Raw genomic sequence first — 19,629 nt, forward strand, 5'->3', positions numbered from 1 at the left:
AATTTATTGTTAGTTCAGTGGATATAGAGGTCTATGTTTGGATGAATATTTTGCAGCTCTGCCCCACCTGCCTTACGGACGAGCTGTGGTTGCATGAATTACCTGTAGCAGATCTATACAGGTGGAGCTGGGGAAGGTGGAGGGTTTCTGAAAGCTCGCTGCAACTGCTACAGCAAATGCTGACAAAGTATTTGAAGTAGAATTGTCAAAAGTACAGACTTCGGTTGCAAGTCGTTACCAGACATCGATACCAAGTATTTAACACGTTATAAAGTAAAATTTCTACCACATTCCGTATTCAACTTACGCAGAAAGTGTAGCGCCTCACGCATTTCAAAATGCTTATGCTACTTCCGACGTCATCATCGCGCCAGTTAAGGCTTTTTTCGTAAGTTGAATACAGAAGGCAGTTCACCAGAAGCTAGATATTTTACTTTATAACATGTTGATATGGATATTTTTCTTTAAAAAAAAAAATCGATTCTCTTCAGAAGGCCTTTATTAATCCCCCGGAGCCATGTGGAGTACGTTTGTAATGGATGGATGCATTTTTTTGGGCTTCAAATTTTGGCTTGCCATTTACTGACATTATAAAGCTTGGCTTAGGCAGGACATTTTTTTTATTTAACTCTGATTGTATTCGTCTGAAAGAAGAAAGTCATATACACCTAGGATGGCTTGAGGTTGAGTAAATCATGGGGTAATCAGCCTGCGCCATCTAGAGTTTCAGACAGTATTATGTATATATTTGAAGTTAGAAAACTTTTATATCATTATAAATGTCATAACTGTCTTTTTTTTCTCTCTCTCAAATTGAGTGCATCCTTGTAAAATAATAAATCATGTCTTATAAAAATGCATTTGCATAGGACACAAAGTATTGACATCAATTGTAAATCTCTAATGTTTCACTAACCATACAAGTAAGTTTCCCATCATTCTCGCTGATAAAAATCTACTTTAGATTATTTTGGTTTTTGGAATGTAATGATGACGGTATACATTCTGTATCATGTGGTCATGTGATGAGGTTATATAATTATTTCATTATGTTTATACTCATATTTACTTATACTTATTTAACTTATAAGTTGTTTTCTACAACTTGTTCTGTAGGAATGTAGTAATCACAGTGAATATGAAATATTCAAAATATAATCTATAAATAAACGATTTTCTAAATATGAGCTATAGATTTATTTTATAGCGATAGATTGTGATTTTTATTTCACAGATGTTTGTACAGTGAATTGCTGTATGTGCTTGAGGTAATGTGTCTTACTGAAGGGTGGAATCCTGATATAAGATCTCTGAAACTCCAGTTTATTGGTCACATTCACCTGTTTACTTTTACGATCTGTATCTATATGCTTTTACACAATACATCAGCTGTCAAATCCAAGATAATAAAAAAGTGCTTGTATTTCATTGACTATAGTCAATGATAATGATATAGTCAATTATAGTCAATATTAATTTGGCATTATAGTTGATAGTTTGTTGTGTTCCTGTTTTACTTGCTTTTTCATCCTTGTTTTCAATGTCATTTGCTTTTTTATTAAATAAATATAAATTCACTTGTATTCAAGTAGTAGTATACCTGTATAGATAACATGTATATATAAACACCTTTTTGTTTATTCAGCCTTGTAAATACTTGTTTCTATTCATTTCAGTTGAACTTTTGGCTGAAACACTTTCAAAGAAATATCTGTAACACTTTACAATAAGGTTTCATTAGTTAACATGAAGTAACAATGAACAACACTTCTACGTCATTTATTCATCTTAGCTAATGTTAATCTCAACATCTATTAATACATTAATACATCATATATTAATACAATAATATACTCATTGTTAGTTAATGCATTAACTAAAATGAGACCTTTATTGTAAAGTGTTACCAAAATATGCATAAAATAAATATCAGAACTGCCTGCACCATTAAAAAGAATGGAAAAGTAATTTGAGTTGTCATTGTCACTCCTTTAATTCATATCGTATTAAAATATTTTAAATTGTTTTACATGGAGTTTCTGCCCTGCTGTTTTGCTTGAGGAAAAATGTATTTCAGAAACTTCCTGAAATAGCAAGATTTACACTGTTGAGTTACTGCCTTCATTTGTCCCCATACGGAAATGTAATATATGACATATATGTCCCTATATCGCAAATGACGCCGTCATATATGCTAAATATAAGACAATATATTGCTATCACATATATACATATCTCTAGATATATGTTGATATAAGTTTATAACATATATACATTTTCCATATTAAATTAGTATATTGACATATATTAATACGATATATATGACTATTGTTTATATAATATTGTATGTTATGACCATATATGTCACCGATATGTTTAATTTATATATGCCCATTTATTTAAACAACATACATACATTTTATATGCCTATGGTTTCCTTATTAATTCATTCCTTCTTTTCCTTATTTTAACAGCTTGAACTTTTAACAAGTCTACACAATCCACATTTCATTAAAAAAGTTTTTATATATATATACAACCCCAAATCAGAAAAAGTTGGGACAGTATGGAAAACGCTAATTTAAATAAAAGAAGTGATTTCTAAATTTACTTTGACTTGTATTTCATTGCAGACAATATGAACACAAAATATTTCATGTTTTGTCTGGTCAACTTCATGTCATTCAGACCTGCAACACATTTCAAAAAAAGTTGGGACAGGAGCAATTTAGGGCTAGTAATGAGGTAAAATGGTTAAATAATAATGTGATTTTAAACAGGTGATGTCAACAGGTGATTGTAATTATGATTTGGTACAAAAGCAGCATCCAAGAAAGGTCTAATCCTTTAGGAGCAAAGATGGGCCGAGGATCGCCAGTTTGCCAACAAATACGTGAGAAAATTATTGAAATGTTGAAAAACAATGTTCCTCAAAGAAAGATAGGAAGAGATTTGGATATTTCACATTCAACAGTGCATAACATAATTAAAAAATTCAAGGAATCTGGAGGAATTTCAGTGCGTAAAGGACAAGGGCGCAAGCCTAAGCTGAACAACCGTGATCGTGATCCAGAAATTTCCTGGAACCACCAGGGGCCAACTAGGGGTAGCTATAAATCAAAAGATCACTGAGCTGAGGACATCCAAAAAGACTAACTTAATAAAAATTACAGGCTGTATGATATACCTGTTGGTGGATTTTCATGTTCTGTGCTGTTTTATTTGTTACTTGTTTTGTTGTAATATTGTATTTATATATAATAAAGTTGTGTGTTCAGTAGTTTTCTAATTTTGCGCAGCTTAATTTTTCTTTTTATATTAAAACTGTTTTAATAAAGTTTAAATGTTTTAAATGTTTTACTGTATTACTTATTTTTTGCTAACTGCACCGTTTAACATTTAAGGCTTAGGCAAGTCATATGTATTGCATTGTGTGGCGAGCAGCGAGGCTGAGGGGCCGTGAGAACGGGACAAGGCCGCGGTCATTAGTGAAGATGATCGCCAGCTGCATGCCGTCGGCCTCGTGTCTCACGGAGGAGTGACGGAAGTATAAAGGAGGAGCAACGACAGTGAAGGACGAGAGAGGACCAGGCCTGGATTTTAATTTGTGTTTTATTTATGGTTTGTTTATGTATGTGTGCGGCAGTCGTCCGTGAGGGGCTGCCGCTTTTGCTTTCCTTTTGTGTTCATTTATTTGATTAAATTGTGTTAAACGTTCGCCGGTTCCGCCTCCTTCTCACACGAACGAACTTTACTACACATTGCAAGTGTGTAAGTACACATCCATAACCTATATTTAAAAAATATGTACGAAATTAATGAAAGCATGTTTTTCTTACATTTGTTTAGTTTACACCATTAATTCAAAATATTTAGCAATTGATATACATAATATAAGAACATAAGATATATTTAAAATATATGTGCATATATATATATATGTCATTTATATATTCCATATACATTTATCAAAAATATATTTTATATATTTCATTTTAAATGTAAAATATATAATAAGACTATATAAAAACATATATTAGGGACATATATGTAACATATGCAAGCAATATGCTATGCATATATGTGTAGTTTGTATATTGAACATATATACAAAGAAATATATGTCATGTATATTGATAATTATATATGTGACATATATATATAAAATACTGTATTATACATACATAAAATATATGGGCTAGTTTTATATGTCAATATATGAAATTGTTCCATTTTCTAATAGGTTTTATATATGGGCAGATATATATGTACATATATGTTCCCTTTCAGTCGGTCACGTTCGACGTACGTCGGAACTGACCGACGAATTGGGATCTGATCTCAGAGACCAATCTACTTCGAGTGTATTAAAAACGAGCCAATGGAGATTGGCATGCGATCCACGCATTCCACGCACCGCCCCGCAGCGCGGGTATAAATAAGGAAGTGGAATGCTTGATCATTGCTTTCTACTTCGGAGCCGAACAGTGAATGTTTCCTGTTTCTACGAAGAGTGTTTTTGACGAGTCTCGTGAGAGGATCTGCTTCCAGTGCGGGTGTGACAGCGCGTCAGCGAGTGCCGCTTCAGACGGAGATCAGCTGTTGGTTCGCTGGGCGTTTCCTATTTCTGAGTGCACACACAGGCTTGCACCTTTGTACTGTGTGGTGCCGCGGTCATCTCCCTGAGTGCTTCAGCACGTTAAAAGAGCAGTTTCCTTTCTAAAAGAGCAACACGGTTTGACCCTGCGTCTTTTTCAAGATGTCATTCAAACCGTGTGTTTCTGGATGCGGTCGATATCTGTCCCCAGCTGACGGTCACGTTCGTTGTCTCACGTGTTTGGGCGTTCAGCACGCTGAGGCTGCGTTCGTGAATGACTCATGTTCCCATTGCGGGAACATGACCATCGCAGTTTTACGGTCCAGACTCCATTACCTCGAAAGAGGCGGAGCACCATTGCGCATCCCCCGATCTAGTGGTCCTCCCGCTGCAAAGCAGAGGGCTGCTACTTTGGCTGATGGCCTTGGTGGGGACCTGAGGGTTACTGTGAGGGCTTCCCCGACGGGTCAAACGGCTCCTCGGGCCCCTCCCCCCTCCGCTGCGCCGGTGGAGCTTCCAGAAGAGCGCGCTGGCCTCCCCCGGGAGGTCCCAGGCGTTTCTTTTGGGGCTCCGGCTGAGGACATGCTGTCGATTGCAGCATCGGGGGACGAGCTAATGGGCTCTGAGGATGAAGATTCGGCTGCGCTGCCCCCTTCGGGTGTGACAGCGTTGCCCGAGTCCGACCCAGAGCTTACGGCTATGCTTTCCCGGGCCGCCGCGAGTGTCGGGCTCGAGTGGAACCCTCCACCGTGTCCCGAACCCTCGCGGTTGGACGATTGGTTTCTCGGGACGGCCCGTGCTGGTTCTCAGCGCCCCGCCCCGGTTCCTTTCTTCCCGGAAGTGCATCAGGAGATCACGAAATCGTGGGTAGCGCCTTACAACGCTCGCTCACGGTCGACTGACTCCTCCGTCCTCACTACTCTCGATGGTGGTGCGGCTAAGGGCTACGTGGGAATCCCCTCAGTCGAGCGGTCTGTGGCGATGCAACTGTGTCCCAAGACCGCTGCGGACTGGCGGGGTGCCCCGCGTCTCCCCTCCCGGGCGTGTAAGTTCTCGTCCGGTCTCACGGGCAGGGCTTACACCGCCTGCGGGGAAGCCGCATCATCTCTGCATGCTATGGCGCTCCTGCAGGTCCACCAGGCCAAGGCGCTAAAGCAATTGCACGAGGGTAGTTCCGACCAGGGTGTTATGCAGGAACTGCGTGCGGCGACTGACCTCGCTCTCCGGGCGACGAAAGTCACTGCACGCTCCCTGGGTCGGGCGATGTCCACACTAGTGGTCCAGGAACGCCACCTGTGGCTGAACCTGGCAGACATGCGTGATTCCGACAAGGTCCGGTTTCTCAACGCCCCTGTCTGTCAGGCCGGCCTCTTCGGCGACGGCATCGAGAGCTTCGCCCAGCAGTTCTCGGTGGCCCAGAAGCAGACGGAGGCCATCAAAAACATCCTGCCCCGACGACCCGCTGCTGCCTCCACCCAGTCGTCGTCGGCAGCACCTCCGCCTGCTCGTCGCCGAGGGCGTCCCCCTGCGTCCGCCTCCGCCCCTGCGAAACCCAAGCAGCAGCCTCCACCGGGAAAGCAGGGTGCCGGACGTAAGGGAGGCGCCCAACCCGCTCAGGGCTCCGCTAAACCAGCCGGCAAGCGCAAGGGGAAGCGGCCCTGAGACGGGCAGCCCAGGGAAGACGGGAGCTGCTCTGAGGGAGATGATGTCCGCATCTTTCTCCCACCCCCCGGAGGAGGACCGGGGGGCCCCGACTGGTGTTACATCTCTGCCGCTGGCTCTCCGGAGTCCAGCGGCACCCACATTCTCAATAAAAGAGCAGTTTCTATTTTCCCTGGGCCCCAAGAGGGCCAGGTTGGCAGTGCGCGACGCCCCCGGGCCTTGCCACTCCTTTCCTCCCCTCTCCCCCTCGCCAGGGGGCAGCAGTGTGGGCACCGAGAACGCCCCCGGGCCTTCTCACCCACACTCTGCCCCACCCTGGAATATTCGGACAACACTCCGGGCCTCCCGAGTCGGGTCTGTCTATTCCACTTCGCTGCCCCACCCCGGGTACGTCTGTGGTGCCGTTGGTCCCGCTTGTACGGTCTCTGGGGGCTTGGCTTCAGCTCCCCAGGCCGTCTCGCTGGCTCATCCGTACCATCAGACTCGGCTACGCGATTCAGTTCGCTCGCCGGCCTCCCAAGTACAGGGGCATCCTCTTCACCTCCGTGCGGAGCAATGATGCCCAGGTCTTGCGGTCAGAGATCGATGTCCTGCTGGCGAAGGACGCGATTGAGCCGGTTCCTCCAGCCGATATGAAGGCGGGGTTCTACAGCCCCTACTTCATTGTACCCAAGAAAGGGGGTGGGTTACGGCCAATCTTGGACCTGCGTATCCTGAATCGGGCCCTGCACAAGCTCCCGTTCCAGATGCTAACGCAGAAACGCATTTTCGAATGCATCCGTCCCCAAGATTGGTTTGCAGCGATCGACCTGAAGGACGCGTACTTTCATGTCTCTATCCTTCCTCGACACAGACCGTTCCTACGTTTTGCGTTCGAGGGGAAGGCATATCAGTACAAAGTCTTGCCCTTCGGGCTGTCCCTGTCGCCTCGCGTCTTCACGAAAGTCGCAGAGGCAGCCATTGTTCCGCTCAGAGAACGCGGCGTTCGCGTCCTCAACTATCTCGACGACTGGCTTATACTCGCCCAGTCTCGGGAACAGTTGTGCGAACACAGGGACATGGTGCTCAGTCACCTCAGCCTGTTGGGCCTTCGGGTCAACCGAGAGAAGAGCAAACTCTGTCCCACGCAGAGGATCTCTTATCTCGGTATGGAGCTGGATTCGGTCAGCCAGACTGCGCGCCTCACGGAAGAGCGGGTCCGGTCGGTGTTGAACTGCTTGAATTCGTTCAAGAACAGGACGGCGGTCCCACTGAAATTTTTTCAGAGGCTCCTGGGGCATATGGCATCTGCAGCCGCGGTAACGCCGCTCGGATTGCTTCATATGAGACCGCTTCAACACTGGCTCCATGGCCGAGTCCCGAGGTGGGCGTGGCAGAGCGGCCAGTACCGGGTCCCAGTGACTCCTTACTGCCGCCAAACTTTCAGCCCATGGTCCGACGCTTCGTTTCTCCGGGCCGGAGTGCCCTTAGAACAAGTGTCCAGGCATGCTGTGCTCTTCACGGATGCCTCCTCCACGGGCTGGGGGGCCACGTACAACGGGCATGCAGTTTCAGGTCTGTGGACGGGACCTCAATTGCATTGGCATATCAATTGCCTCGAGTTGTTAGCGGTACACTTGGCACTGCGCCGCCTCAAGGGGCCGCTACGTGGCAAGCATGTACTGGTCCGTACGGACAGCACTGCGGCCGTTGCGTACATCAACCGTCAGGGTGGTCTACGCTCCCGTTGCATGTTCCAACTCGCCCGCCACCTCCTCCTTTGGAGTCAGAAGCATCTGAGGTCGCTTCGTGCCATTCACATCCCAGGTGCGCTGAACCAGACAGCCGACGAGCTCTCTCGCCAGTCGACACCTCCGGGGGAGTGGCGACTCCATCCCCAGGCGGTCCAGCTGATATGGGACCTCTTCGGAGCCGCACAGGTAGACCTGTTTGCCTCTCCGGACTCGACCCATTGCCAGTGGTACTATTCCCTGACCGGGGGCACCCTCGGCACAGATGCACTGGCGCACAGCTGGCCCCGGGACCTGCGCAAATATGCGTTTCCCCCAGTGAGCCTTCTTGCACAGACCCTGTGCAAGGTCAGGGAGGACGAGGAGCAGGTCTTGTTAGTTGCGCCCTACTGGCCCAACCGGACCTGGTTCCCAGAACTAACTCTCCTCGCGACAGCCCCTCCTTGGCCGATCCCCCTGAGGAGGGACCTTCTTTCTCAGGGACGGGGCACTCTATGGCACCCGCGTCCAGACCTCTGGAAACTCCATGTCTGGTCCCTGGACGGGACGCGGAGGTTCTAGGTGGTCTACCACAGGCAGTGGTAGACACCATCTCTTCTGCTAGAGCCCCCTCTACGAGGCGCCTCTACGCTTTGAAGTGGAACCTGTTCGTTGAATGGTGCTCTTCCCACCGGGAAGACCCCCGAAGGTGTTCGATTAGTGTCGTGCTTTCTTTCCTGCAAGATGGGCTGGAGCGAAGGCTGTCTCCCTCCACCCTCAAAGTGTACGTCGCAGCAATAGCGGCGTATCACGACGCAGTCGAAGGTAAGTCCGTAGGAAAGCACGACTTAATCGTCAGGTTCCTCAGAGGTGCGAGGAGGCTAAATCCTCCTCGTCCAAACTCGTTACCCTCTTGGGACTTAGCTCTAGTGCTCAGAGCACTTCAGAGCCCTCCCTTTGAGCCTTTGCAGTCTGTGGAGCTTAAAATCCTGTCAATGAAGACAGTGCTTCTGACGGCATTGGCCTCCATCAAGAGGGTAGGGGACCTGCATGCACTTTCGGTCAACGAATCGTGCCTAGAATTCGGGCCGGCCAACTCTCACGTTGTCCTGAGACCCCGGCCTGGATACGTGCCCAAGGTTCCTACCACTCCCTTCCGGGACCAGGTAGTGAACCTGCAAGCGCTGCCTTCGGAGGAGGCAGACCCAGCCCAGGCTTTGTTATGTCCCGTCCGCGCTCTCCGCGCTTACGTCGACCGGACTCAAAGCTTTCGGACCTCAGAGCAACTCTTCGTCTGTTACGGAGGCCAGCAGAAGGGAAAGGCTGTCTCCAAGCAGAGGTTGGCCCACTGGATAGTGGATGCTATCGTCTTGGCTTACCAGTCCCAAGACGTGCCTTGCCCGTTCGGGTTGCGAGCACACTCAACAAGGAGTGTTGCTTCTTCCTGGGCGCTGGCTCAAGGCGCCTCGCTGACAGATATATGTAGAGCTGCGGGCTGGGCGACACCTAACACGTTCGCTAGATTCTATAGCCTCCGTGTAGAGCCGGTATCTTCCCGCATCCTCGCCCCCAGTGGCCAGTAGCGCTAAGTGCCCGTTCTAAGTGTCGGCTTGCAACGCCACTCCCGCCCTCTGGGCCGGATACGTGCGTCTATTTTCTCCAGTTGTGTTCCCCGGAAACGGCTAACCCTGTCGAGCTCCTCCGTCACCCCTGCGGTGCCAGACGTTGCGGCCGTCTGACGCCAGGCCTGCACCCGTATGCTTGTGAAACGTGTGTGTAGGCTGGGTTCCATATGTAGCGGTCCCCTCACGGCTACCCCATATGTGTATTCTTCCACGGTACCAGCTACCCTACTCGGCTAGCCCCGTGTCTTTCCCTTGACAGAGCCCGCTCTGTCGTCTCTGGGCGTGTTCTTTCCCCCCTGGGACCAGGCTGGAACCACCCCAGAGACTGCCATATGTTGCACTACCCTGCCAGGTTAGTCCTTATGTGTATTCTGCCACCTAGCCTTCTACGAAGGACGTGGCTCCGCAGCGTACCATCTCCCGAGACGGGCACGCTTTCCCAGCGTTATCCAATAGTCACACTGAGTGGGTCTTGCAGAAACAGCAGTGACTGACCTCCCTGCTTGGAGCCCTGACTTCCGTACCATCTAAGACGGTCCAGTGCGCTCAAGCAGGACGCTGGAAGGGCCAGCGCCCTGGCGTTTTGGTAGGGATGTACGTCGTCGAACGTGACCGACTGAAAGGGAACGTCTCGGTTACGTATGTAACCCTCGTTCCCTGAAGGAGGGAACGGAGACGTACGTCCCGTCGCCAGGTGCTGTGCTTCCGCTAGGGGGCCGAGTCACTAGTTCGGCTCCTCAGCAGAAAAAAGCAATGATCAAGCATTCCACTTCCTTATTTATACCCGCGCTGCGGGGCGGTGTGTGGAATGCGTGGATCGCATGCCAATCTCCATTGGCTCGTTTTTAATACACTCGAAGTAGATTGGTCTCTGAGATCAGATCCCAATTCGTCGGTCAGTTCCGACGTACGTCTCCGTTCCCTCCTTCAGGGAACGAGGGTTACATACGTAACCGAGACGTTTTCACTTTCTATGTGGATATATTTAATATATGTATATTTCATATATGTACATATATTACATTTCTGTATGGGTCACTTGCTATGAAATATATCTGTCTGATATTTGTCTGTCTCTGTCCATATAGGGTATTTAAATCAAGATTGTAATTTTTACTTTAAAAAAAGTTCTGAATGGATATATTGCAAGAATAATTGAGCTACTTAAAATATCTATTGTCTTATTAAAAAAATCTTCATTTCAGATTAACATGCAAGAGAATGAAATAAAACAACACAAGGCATATTATATTTTACTTTCAGATTGTGGTGCATCTTTAGAAGTTAAAACGTATGTAGCGAATACAGATTTAGACAAATTGCTCTTCTGGCATTTTTGTTGTTAAAAAATTAGAAGTTCTCTGAGGCCCCCTAGTGAGACTTGTGTTGATAGCCACTGTTTTAGTGGTTTTAAAATCTAAGGCACTCTACTGTAGCACAATATGAGAGATATTTGTAAGAAAAAGAAGTTTTATTTTTTGGTGGAATGACTCTTCCATTACTACACATAAAAAGGCAGAAAACCAAAAGTACAAAGTCTATACATTACATTTGTGATGCATCACCCTAGAGGACCATGTAACATCACATTAGGCCATAGTTAGGTCCAATGATACAGAAAATATAATAATATCAGAAGTAGTACATGTAAACAAAAGACTTAAAATCAGACAATACCAACAAATGAAATAACAAATACAGTATCTTATTACTAATCACCTCACTAGAGAAAAATGTATTTCAGAAAAACAAGTACAAACATTGAAAACTGAACTTTAAAGCATGTCAGTGGGTTTTCAGAATTTTGCCTAAAATAAAGCTACACAGATTTATTGGTGTCTTTTTTGGAGATCTCCTTTATAGCAGCGTACTTCCTCTCAAACTGAGCCACATCAAACTTCCGCTTGCATCCAGCATAATTCATATAGCGAATTTTCCCAAAGACGGGCCTCTCTGCCCAGCCCTGATCATGGATGCCACAGATTGACCACATGCATCCTGTGAAGAATATTAAAGAACAATTCATTAATATAATTGTGTATAAAGACATTTTGGAAAGACCACTAACACCATTAAAAAATGTGGGGTTGATGGTTTTGAAAGAAGTCTCTAATGCTCACCAAGGCTGCATTAATTTAATCAAAAATACAGTAAAAACAGTAATATTGTGAAATATTATTATAATTTAAAATAACTGTTTTGTTTACTTTAATATATTTTAAAATGTAATTTATTCCTGTAATGTCAAAGCTGATTTTTCAGCATCATTACTCCAGTCTTCAGTGTCACATGATCCTATGATCTAATATGATGCTTTGATGTTCAAGAAATATTTACTATTATTATTATCAATGTTGAAAACAGCTGTGCTGCTTAATATTTTAGTGGAATCTGTGATTCAAAAAAATGTCAGGATTCTCTGATGTATAGAAAGTTCAAAAGAACAGCATTTATTTGAAATAGAAATATTTGATGACTTTATAAAAGATGTCGTCATGATGTCGTAAAGTCTCCTCCTCGTTAATTTTTTAAAAAGAATGGCTGTTTTGGCATTCATTTTTTGTAATACATTTTTTTTACAGATTCGCTAACGACTCAAGGTGTATAACAGTGTAAGTATATTTTTTTGCACAACAATAATTGAATCTTTGATGACCGAATAAGTGCAATTCACATTTATTCCACAAGGTGGTAATGTCTGATACACAGTGACAGTGATGAAGTGATTTTTCACTCATAGTTACCGCAGGCGGAAAACAAAAGAATAGCAAGTATCAGCAAAACCCTTCCAAGCTACAAAAGGTATCAAAATATGCTTTATTTTATTCTTCTGTTGCCCTGTTACTCTAATATCAGGAGTTTTATATATTATCATGACAGGTAGACATCCAGCCATGTTAGATATAGATCCGGGTTGCTAAAGATTTGAATGTATGATATCGAAATGTATTTAAGGGTTAATTTAATGTGCCCTTGCTGAAAATATCTGTACAATACTTGATTTTTTACCATATTCTTAGCTTTAATGCCTTTATAATTTATTATAAGAAAATATTTAATCTGCTAGAGCAATCAAAACATCAATAGGTCTCTCACCCACGTATCCATTGGGATCGCAGCCATCTAAAGCTAAATGGTCATTCAGATATATAGCAATAGAGAGGGCTTCTTCAGGGGATGCAGTCCATTCCAGGATTTTCTTTGCCCAGTACATGCGCAGGAACCCATGCATCTTCCCTTCTGACAGCAGTTGACGCTACAACAGACCAACAGATTAAAGATCAAGATTCACTGGTTTTGTGATTATAAAACAACAAAAAAGGTACTTTAATTAAAGGTCCCATGGCATGAAATTTTCATTTTATGAGGTTTTTCAACATTAATATGAGTTCCCCTAGCCTGAATATTGTCCCCAAGTGGATAGAAATGTTGATGGGTGTAAACCCGAGTTCTGGCTGTCTCTCTCTGCCTTTGAGAAAATGACAGGCCAGACGAGCCAATCCTGAAGTCTCCTGGTTTGACGTCCAAGCAGGAACGGTTTCCTCCCTTTCCTCCGCCCAGAGAATCTGGCACGCCCATGCAAACGCGAGAGAGATCATGGGTTGTGAACGAGTGAATGCTGGCAGTTTCTCAGTGTTTGGATGTACAAATGAAAACAGAAGTCTTTTTTCAGTTCCTTCTGATCTGTGATCAGTGATTTCTGATGTGTAGCTAATTATTTATTATTCGTGCACACACTGCGGCTTCTCTCTCTCCCGACAGAGCGGTGTTTTCGTGTTTTCTATCTTGTGAGTCAGTTTTTTTGTACGTTCTCGTCGCGTCTATCTGTTCTAAAATGTGCATACAGTCGTTTCTGCTCAACATAGAGAGCCACATCTTTACAGATAAACCTCACACACGCCGAAGCTCCGGCTGACCGGTGGGCCTTCAACATCCCCGACCCCCAGTACTGCATCTGGCCCACAGCGGAGGCGCCTTACGCGGCGCGAGATTAAGCAGAAGGGGGTAAGCGTGAGGGTATCCGGCTAGGCTAGCCAGCTTTCCCCACAATAAACTGGATTACATTCAATTACTGCTGTTGTGTCTTTGTTTGCGCTGTGTACTCAATGCACGTCACAGACGCTTTTCATATGATAGGAACATGTCTAAAAATAATGCTATTATCAACACTTACTCGTAACTCGTTCATCTCGACAGCTGTAATGGTACATTGCATGTGTTACAAAGTTGGTAATAATGATGAAGACGGACTTGACGTGACTGGGACTCGTGTTTATTCAGAACTCTCAGATAGAAACACAATAAACTCGCGCTGACAGACAGCGCTCTCATAACTCAGTAGTTACTATAAATAACTTTGTTAGCAATCGCTCTGTCTCCGTGATGTCCGGTTCGGGAACGAATCATTCTTTTGAACCGGTTCTTTTTAGTGAACCGAATCAGTTCACCAAATCGGACTGAATCGTTCTAAACGGTTCGCGTCTCCAGTCAGCGCTGATCCATAATTTACTAAAGTTACTAACTTTCTGACATGAGTGACAGTCCCTCCGACTAGAAATAAACTAATAACCTGAAGTATATGCTGTAACTACAACAGCACTGAACTGAGACTGACAGAACTGATGTGAAGTGAACTCCGGTCCATCCGTCTCTGGCAGCAGCTCGTGTCTGCTCGTGCCTCGTAGACCTTGTTAAACCACGCCCCCTCCGCTCATTTAAAATGCAAAGATGTCAGCCAATCACAACAGTGGCCGTTTTTACTGAAGTCTCACAGTAGACACGCCTCTTGAAACAGGGCATTCAGCCACAGGGCAAACAGCAGTATAGAAAAAATGCCTTTTATTTCTAAATTATGACATTTTATGATGTAAAAATCATACTAACAATATAAGTACACCTCAGGAAACATTATAAAATAATAGAAAAATGCCATGCCATGGGACCTTTAAAGTTTCTCGGGTAAAACCGCTACCTGAGCGGCATTCCACAGCTGATCATGGGTCTTGCCGTTCTCCAGCTGCTCTTTTGTGTAAAGGTACTCTCTGCGGTCCTTAGCATGCTCCTGCAAAGTCTTCTTCGCCCAATCGTACGCACCTGTGCAGAGAAATAAAGAAATATTTAAACAAAAGCCAAGACATTCTTGATATCAGTGTGATTGAAGCGAGTGACACAGAAGCACTCACCTGAAATATCATCATAGTTGTTGTTGTAGAAGCAGAAGTTGTCAGCGAGCTCCCTGCGCACCACCAGTTCCTCAGTAAAAGACGCCACAGACTCACTGACATTCTTTTCTCGTTTGACCTGCCTCACGACACGCTGAGCAGACAACTGACCTTCATGAGAAAACATATCATACAAAACCATTATAACCTCTTAACTGCATCTAGACGAAATTGGATCCCCATTTACTTTAATTGCATAAACAAAATAAAAACACACAGACAGAGTGCAAACTGACCGGTGTGGAGCCAGGGGGAGAGACGGCTAATGGCGTCACAGTTGGGATTGTTCCTGTGGGTGGCAAATAAACGCAGTCGTTGGTCAATGAAGGACTCCAACATGGCCATGCCGGCAGAGGTGCCAGGCTGGGCCCAGTCCACCTCGCCAACACTCCGGTCCAACTCAAGAGACGACAGCACGTCCTCCCAGTCTATTGGCTGAAAGACAGAAGGATTTTGAAATGAAGAAGATGGGAAGACACCCTGATAAATAGAACAAGGATTTACTGTCATCATGCATTTGAAAATGGCAAAAATTAACAAATAAAAAAATAAACATTTCCCCCATTCAGTTTGACTATACAACAGTAACAACAATATAAAAAAGAAAGAATATTATTGTTGTTTTTATTATTGTTTTAAATTATTAAATATATTAAATATTATTATTTAAATGATAAGTAAAAAATTTAATAATATATTACCACTATTTATATTATATAATAAATGAATATTATACTTAATATTATGTTATAATTAATAGTATTATTAATATAAATTATTTTTGTTATTAATAATAACAATAATTGCATTAATAATAATAATAATAATAATTAGTAACACCAATTAACAATATTTATTATTATTCAATTTTTTTATTTTATTTTAATTATAAAAATGAAATCAATAAAGAAATATATTGCCATTCTAATGATACTATGGTTCTGTAAAATGTTTTTTATTTTTTTATTAAATAATACTAATAATTTTAAATTTCATTACTACTACATGTATTTTTTATGTATTTGAAAATGCAGCATTTTTTCCCCTCAGATTTACACAATTCACATGGGTCATACTCAGAAAATACAGAAATTCATATAAATATGAAAATAATAATAATACAAAAAAAAAAATCACATCTCTGGTACAACTACAATGGAATCCTTCATCAAACCTTTGCTGTTTGAGAAGCGGGGTGTGGATGAGTGTCCAAAAGCGGAATCTCTGTGAGGAATTCTGGGAGAAGTTTAGTGATTTTGCCCCGTATTGTCCTGGCTCCATATTCCAGCTTCTCAGATGCTTCCCAGCACGGCACCACATTATGTGCATCAACCTTGATTTAAAGTATGAAAATGTAACATGGTTTCAAATCAGTGTGTACTGGCAGAAATGTGCATTACAGTAGTGATGGCACGGCATGCAAGTGCAGAAGACAATAAAGATAACGATGACTGGCACACCTGAATGAAAGGGATGTCAGACGGAAGGTGTTTTTTAACCGTCTCAATCCACTGGAGGGGGATTCTGAGAGGGTTAAAGTCAGTGACAACTGCTCCAAATTTCCAGTTTTTAACAAAAGTTGGCAGATTTTGTCCTGGTTCTCCTGACAGCAGATGGAACTGAATATCCAGGCTTTTGCATTCCTGTAACAAGAGACATTTTAGTAAAATACCACATTAAATCTCCCTATACTAACAAGATGTGTGGCCCCAGCCAATCAGAAAGACTGTTAATGGAAAGGGGTGCAGTCTAATTCATTAGCTAAATCTAACAAATAATATGTAAAAGCAGGTTTGTGTGTGCCAAACACTCCATGCCAGATGCAAATCTCTAATTTAAGTCATGACGTAATATATTTGTACCTTTGCCACTTCTCGCAGTCCTTTTAGCATGAAGGCGTACTGTCTGTAAGCTGCATCCAAATATCGTGGCACCAAGCAGAAGCAGATGTGCAGAGGAAGTTTCTCAGCCAAGGCCAGCTGCTGAGCATAGATCAGTGCCCAGTTATCTGCATCACAAACAGGATAAGTGTACACTACCGTTCAGAAGTTTGGGGTCAGTAAGATTTAGTTCAACACTTTAGTTCGATGGTCCAATTTTGACATTCTACTAACTATAAGTAACTCTCATTTGAGTATTAGTAGATTGTCTGCTTAATATCCATGAACTCTTTATTGTGATGGTCCTCCAACAGACATTGTACTGACTAAAGGTGATGATGATACACATGGGCAACTTTTTGAGCAATGTTGCCGTCAACAGGCAACCAGGTGAGACACAGGGCCCATGCCTGAAATCTAAAGTATCTAGATAGAAATTTGTTTCCCATTCTCATTGGGAAAGTGCCCAAGAAACATCGACTGGCAACATTGCTCAAAAAAGTGGTCCCGTGTATCATTCATCACATTAAAGGATTAGTTCACTTTAAAATGAAAATAACCCCATGATTAACTCCCCTTCAAGCCATCCTAGGTGTATATGACATTCTTCTTTCTGATGAACACAATCAGAGTTATAATAATAAATATCCTGATGCTTCCAAGCTTTATAATGGCAGTGACGGGGGTCAACTGAGTTTAAAGCTCAAAAAAAGTGCATCCATCCATCATAAACGTACTCCACACGGCTCCAGGAGGTTAATAAAGGGCTTCTGAAGCAAATCTATCAAGTTTTGTAAGAAAAATATTCATACTTAAAACTTCATAAAGTAAAATATTTAGCTTCCACCAATATCGAGAGGTGTTTCAATTTCTGTGTAAGTTGAATACGGAAGGCAGTCTGGTGGAAGCTAGATATTTTACTTTATAAAGTTTTAAATATGGATATTCTTCTCACAAAACTTCAGAATTCTTCTCATTCACTTCAGAAGGCCTTTATTAACCTCCTGGAGCTGTGTGGAGTACGTTTATGATGGACCCCGTCACTGCCATTATAAAGCTTGGAAGCATCAGGATATTTATATAACTCTGACTGTGTTCATCAGAAAGAAGAATGTTGTATACACCAAGGAGGGCTTGAAGGTGAGTAAATCATGGGCTAATTTTCATTTTAATGTGAACTAATACTTTAAATAACTTTGCAACTACATGTCAATTTATTATATTAACCTGAACCCTGACAGTCTACTAATACTCTAATGAGAGTATATGGAAATGTAGTTGCAAAGATACTTATAGATCTTTGATACTTAAAGATACTTATAGTTAGTAGAATGAAAGGAAGGAAGGAATGAAAGTGGACAATCGAAATAAAGTATTCTATTTTGAAAAATTCTGGAAAAAATGATCATGGTTTCCACAAAAATATTAATAGGATAATAATAAGAAATGTTTCTTGAGCAGCAAATCATCATATTACAATGATTTCTGAAGGATCATGTGACACTGAAGACTGGAGTGATGATGCTGAAAATTCAGCTTTGAATCACAGGAATAAATTACATTTTAAAATATAGTAAAATATGAAACAGTTCTTTTAAATTGTATTAATATTTCTGTTTTTACTGTATTTTTTGGTCAAATAAATGCGGCCTTCGTGAGCATAAGAGACTTTCAAAAACATTAGACCGTTAACATTTGAACTGTAGTGTGACTGAATTGTACTTAATCTGTAACCCTTTACAATATCATTATGTTATGATTATACTTGTTGAGGCACATGACTGTTGACTAATTGTTAAGTAATATGTCATTGTGGTGATGGGTTTTGAATTAATTTAATTTCAAATTAGTTAACAGTCCTGTGCCTAAACAAGTAAATTCATAACATAATGACACCTTTCCCAATCATTAGCTAATGATTATTTAAAGCATGGCTTTGACCGATTGTGGTAATTAACACATACATTTACACTATACATGTACACTATAATATGCTATTAGTGATTTAATACATTGTGACACATTTAACTAATAACAATTCATTGATTACTTAATTTATTAATCATATAGAATCTTTATTTGTTGCAGATCCAGTAATCTTTAATAAATGGTTTAGTTCTTCAGGAGTCATACATTAACTCAAAGCATGAATTAATGCATATTAGTGCAACCCTATTGTAAAGTGTTACCTCTTAATCAGATTGAGCAGCTTTCTCTTTCTCTGTATATTTTACCTTGGACTCTTTGGTCGCGAGACATCCAGTAGAGGACCCCATCGGAGCCCTGTTTGATTTTCTGGGTGCTTGATAAGTGGCGGAGGCGCTTTTTGTTGAACTCGCACCCCTGCGCGGCTCTGCGGAGCTCAGACACTTCCTTCAGCAGCCAGCCGGACTCTCTCCCTTTCTCTCCTGCTGGCTTCGGCTGTTTCCCAGCGGCGCTGCTCGACGACTCTCTCTGGCGCTTCAGGCTGCGTTTGTTTACAGACATGCTGCTGGTGTAATGTTGTAGAATTGTGTTTGGGTCGCTGATGGCACGGAGGAGCCGCGCTCTTCTGCTGTATCTGATGTAGAAGCACGTAGAAAACAAACTGCACATACACAGATAGACGTCAGATAAAAACAGCACGGTAAATTGCATGTAGTGGATGATGCATTACGAAAATAGAACCTAAGTAACAGGGAAAAAAACATACATTGGTTCCCTGAACAACTGAAACAAAAGTCTGTAGATTATTCCACTTCTCTCGCGTGTAGTAGGTTTTGTAACACCGCTCATTGACCAATGACTATCATGGGTGGGGCTTATGTGTCTGCGTACCCAGCGATTTATAAAATATATGTTATTACTTTCGAAAACCAAGTGCTGTTATTGCCATATAGTACACAAAAATACAAGTATATGTGTAACGTATTGCTCAATTTTATTTTGTACAAA

The 19,629-nt window shown here is 42.8% G+C and overlaps 1 protein-coding gene across 2 annotated transcripts; it reads right to left on the bottom strand.

Moving 5' to 3' along the window:
* Window positions 1–11,048: 11,048 nt before the first annotated feature.
* On the bottom strand, window positions 11,049–19,469 carry cpdp (CPD photolyase). Of its 2 annotated transcripts, XM_079819391.1 has the most exons (10): window positions 19,388–19,469; window positions 18,930–19,282; window positions 16,678–16,823; window positions 16,276–16,458; window positions 15,990–16,148; window positions 15,052–15,250; window positions 14,777–14,926; window positions 14,566–14,687; window positions 12,690–12,849; window positions 11,049–11,591 (listed from the first exon to the last, which is right to left on the bottom strand). In XM_079819391.1, exons 2-10 carry the CDS (start codon window positions 19,180–19,182, stop codon window positions 11,413–11,415), a joined length of 1,551 nt encoding a protein of 516 aa, XP_079675517.1. In that variant the 5' UTR covers window positions 19,183–19,282; window positions 19,388–19,469; the 3' UTR covers window positions 11,049–11,412. The 2 variants fall into 2 exon arrangements, with proteins under 2 accessions (XP_079675517.1, XP_079675516.1); XM_079819390.1 differs by having other exon boundaries at window positions 18,930–19,430.
* Between the last annotated feature and the right edge of the window lie 160 nt (window positions 19,470–19,629).

The sequence above is a fragment of the Gobio gobio genome (assembly GCF_949357685.1).
Source record: "Gobio gobio genome assembly, chromosome: 6".
Taxonomy (NCBI): Eukaryota; Metazoa; Chordata; class Actinopteri; order Cypriniformes; family Gobionidae; genus Gobio; species Gobio gobio.

Coding starts and splice junctions, on each gene's coding strand:
- cpdp (XM_079819390.1), bottom strand. CDS start 19,332: ATGCAATTTACCGTGCTGTTTTTATCTGACGTCTATCTGTGTATGTGC. Junction 14,688..14,776: donor CAACTATGATGATATTTCAG/GTGAGTGCTTCT, acceptor TTCTCTGCACAG/GTGCGTACGATTGGGCGAAG. Junction 11,592..12,689: donor CGATCCCAATGGATACGTGG/GTGAGAGACCTA, acceptor TATTCTTCACAG/GATGCATGTGGTCAATCTGT.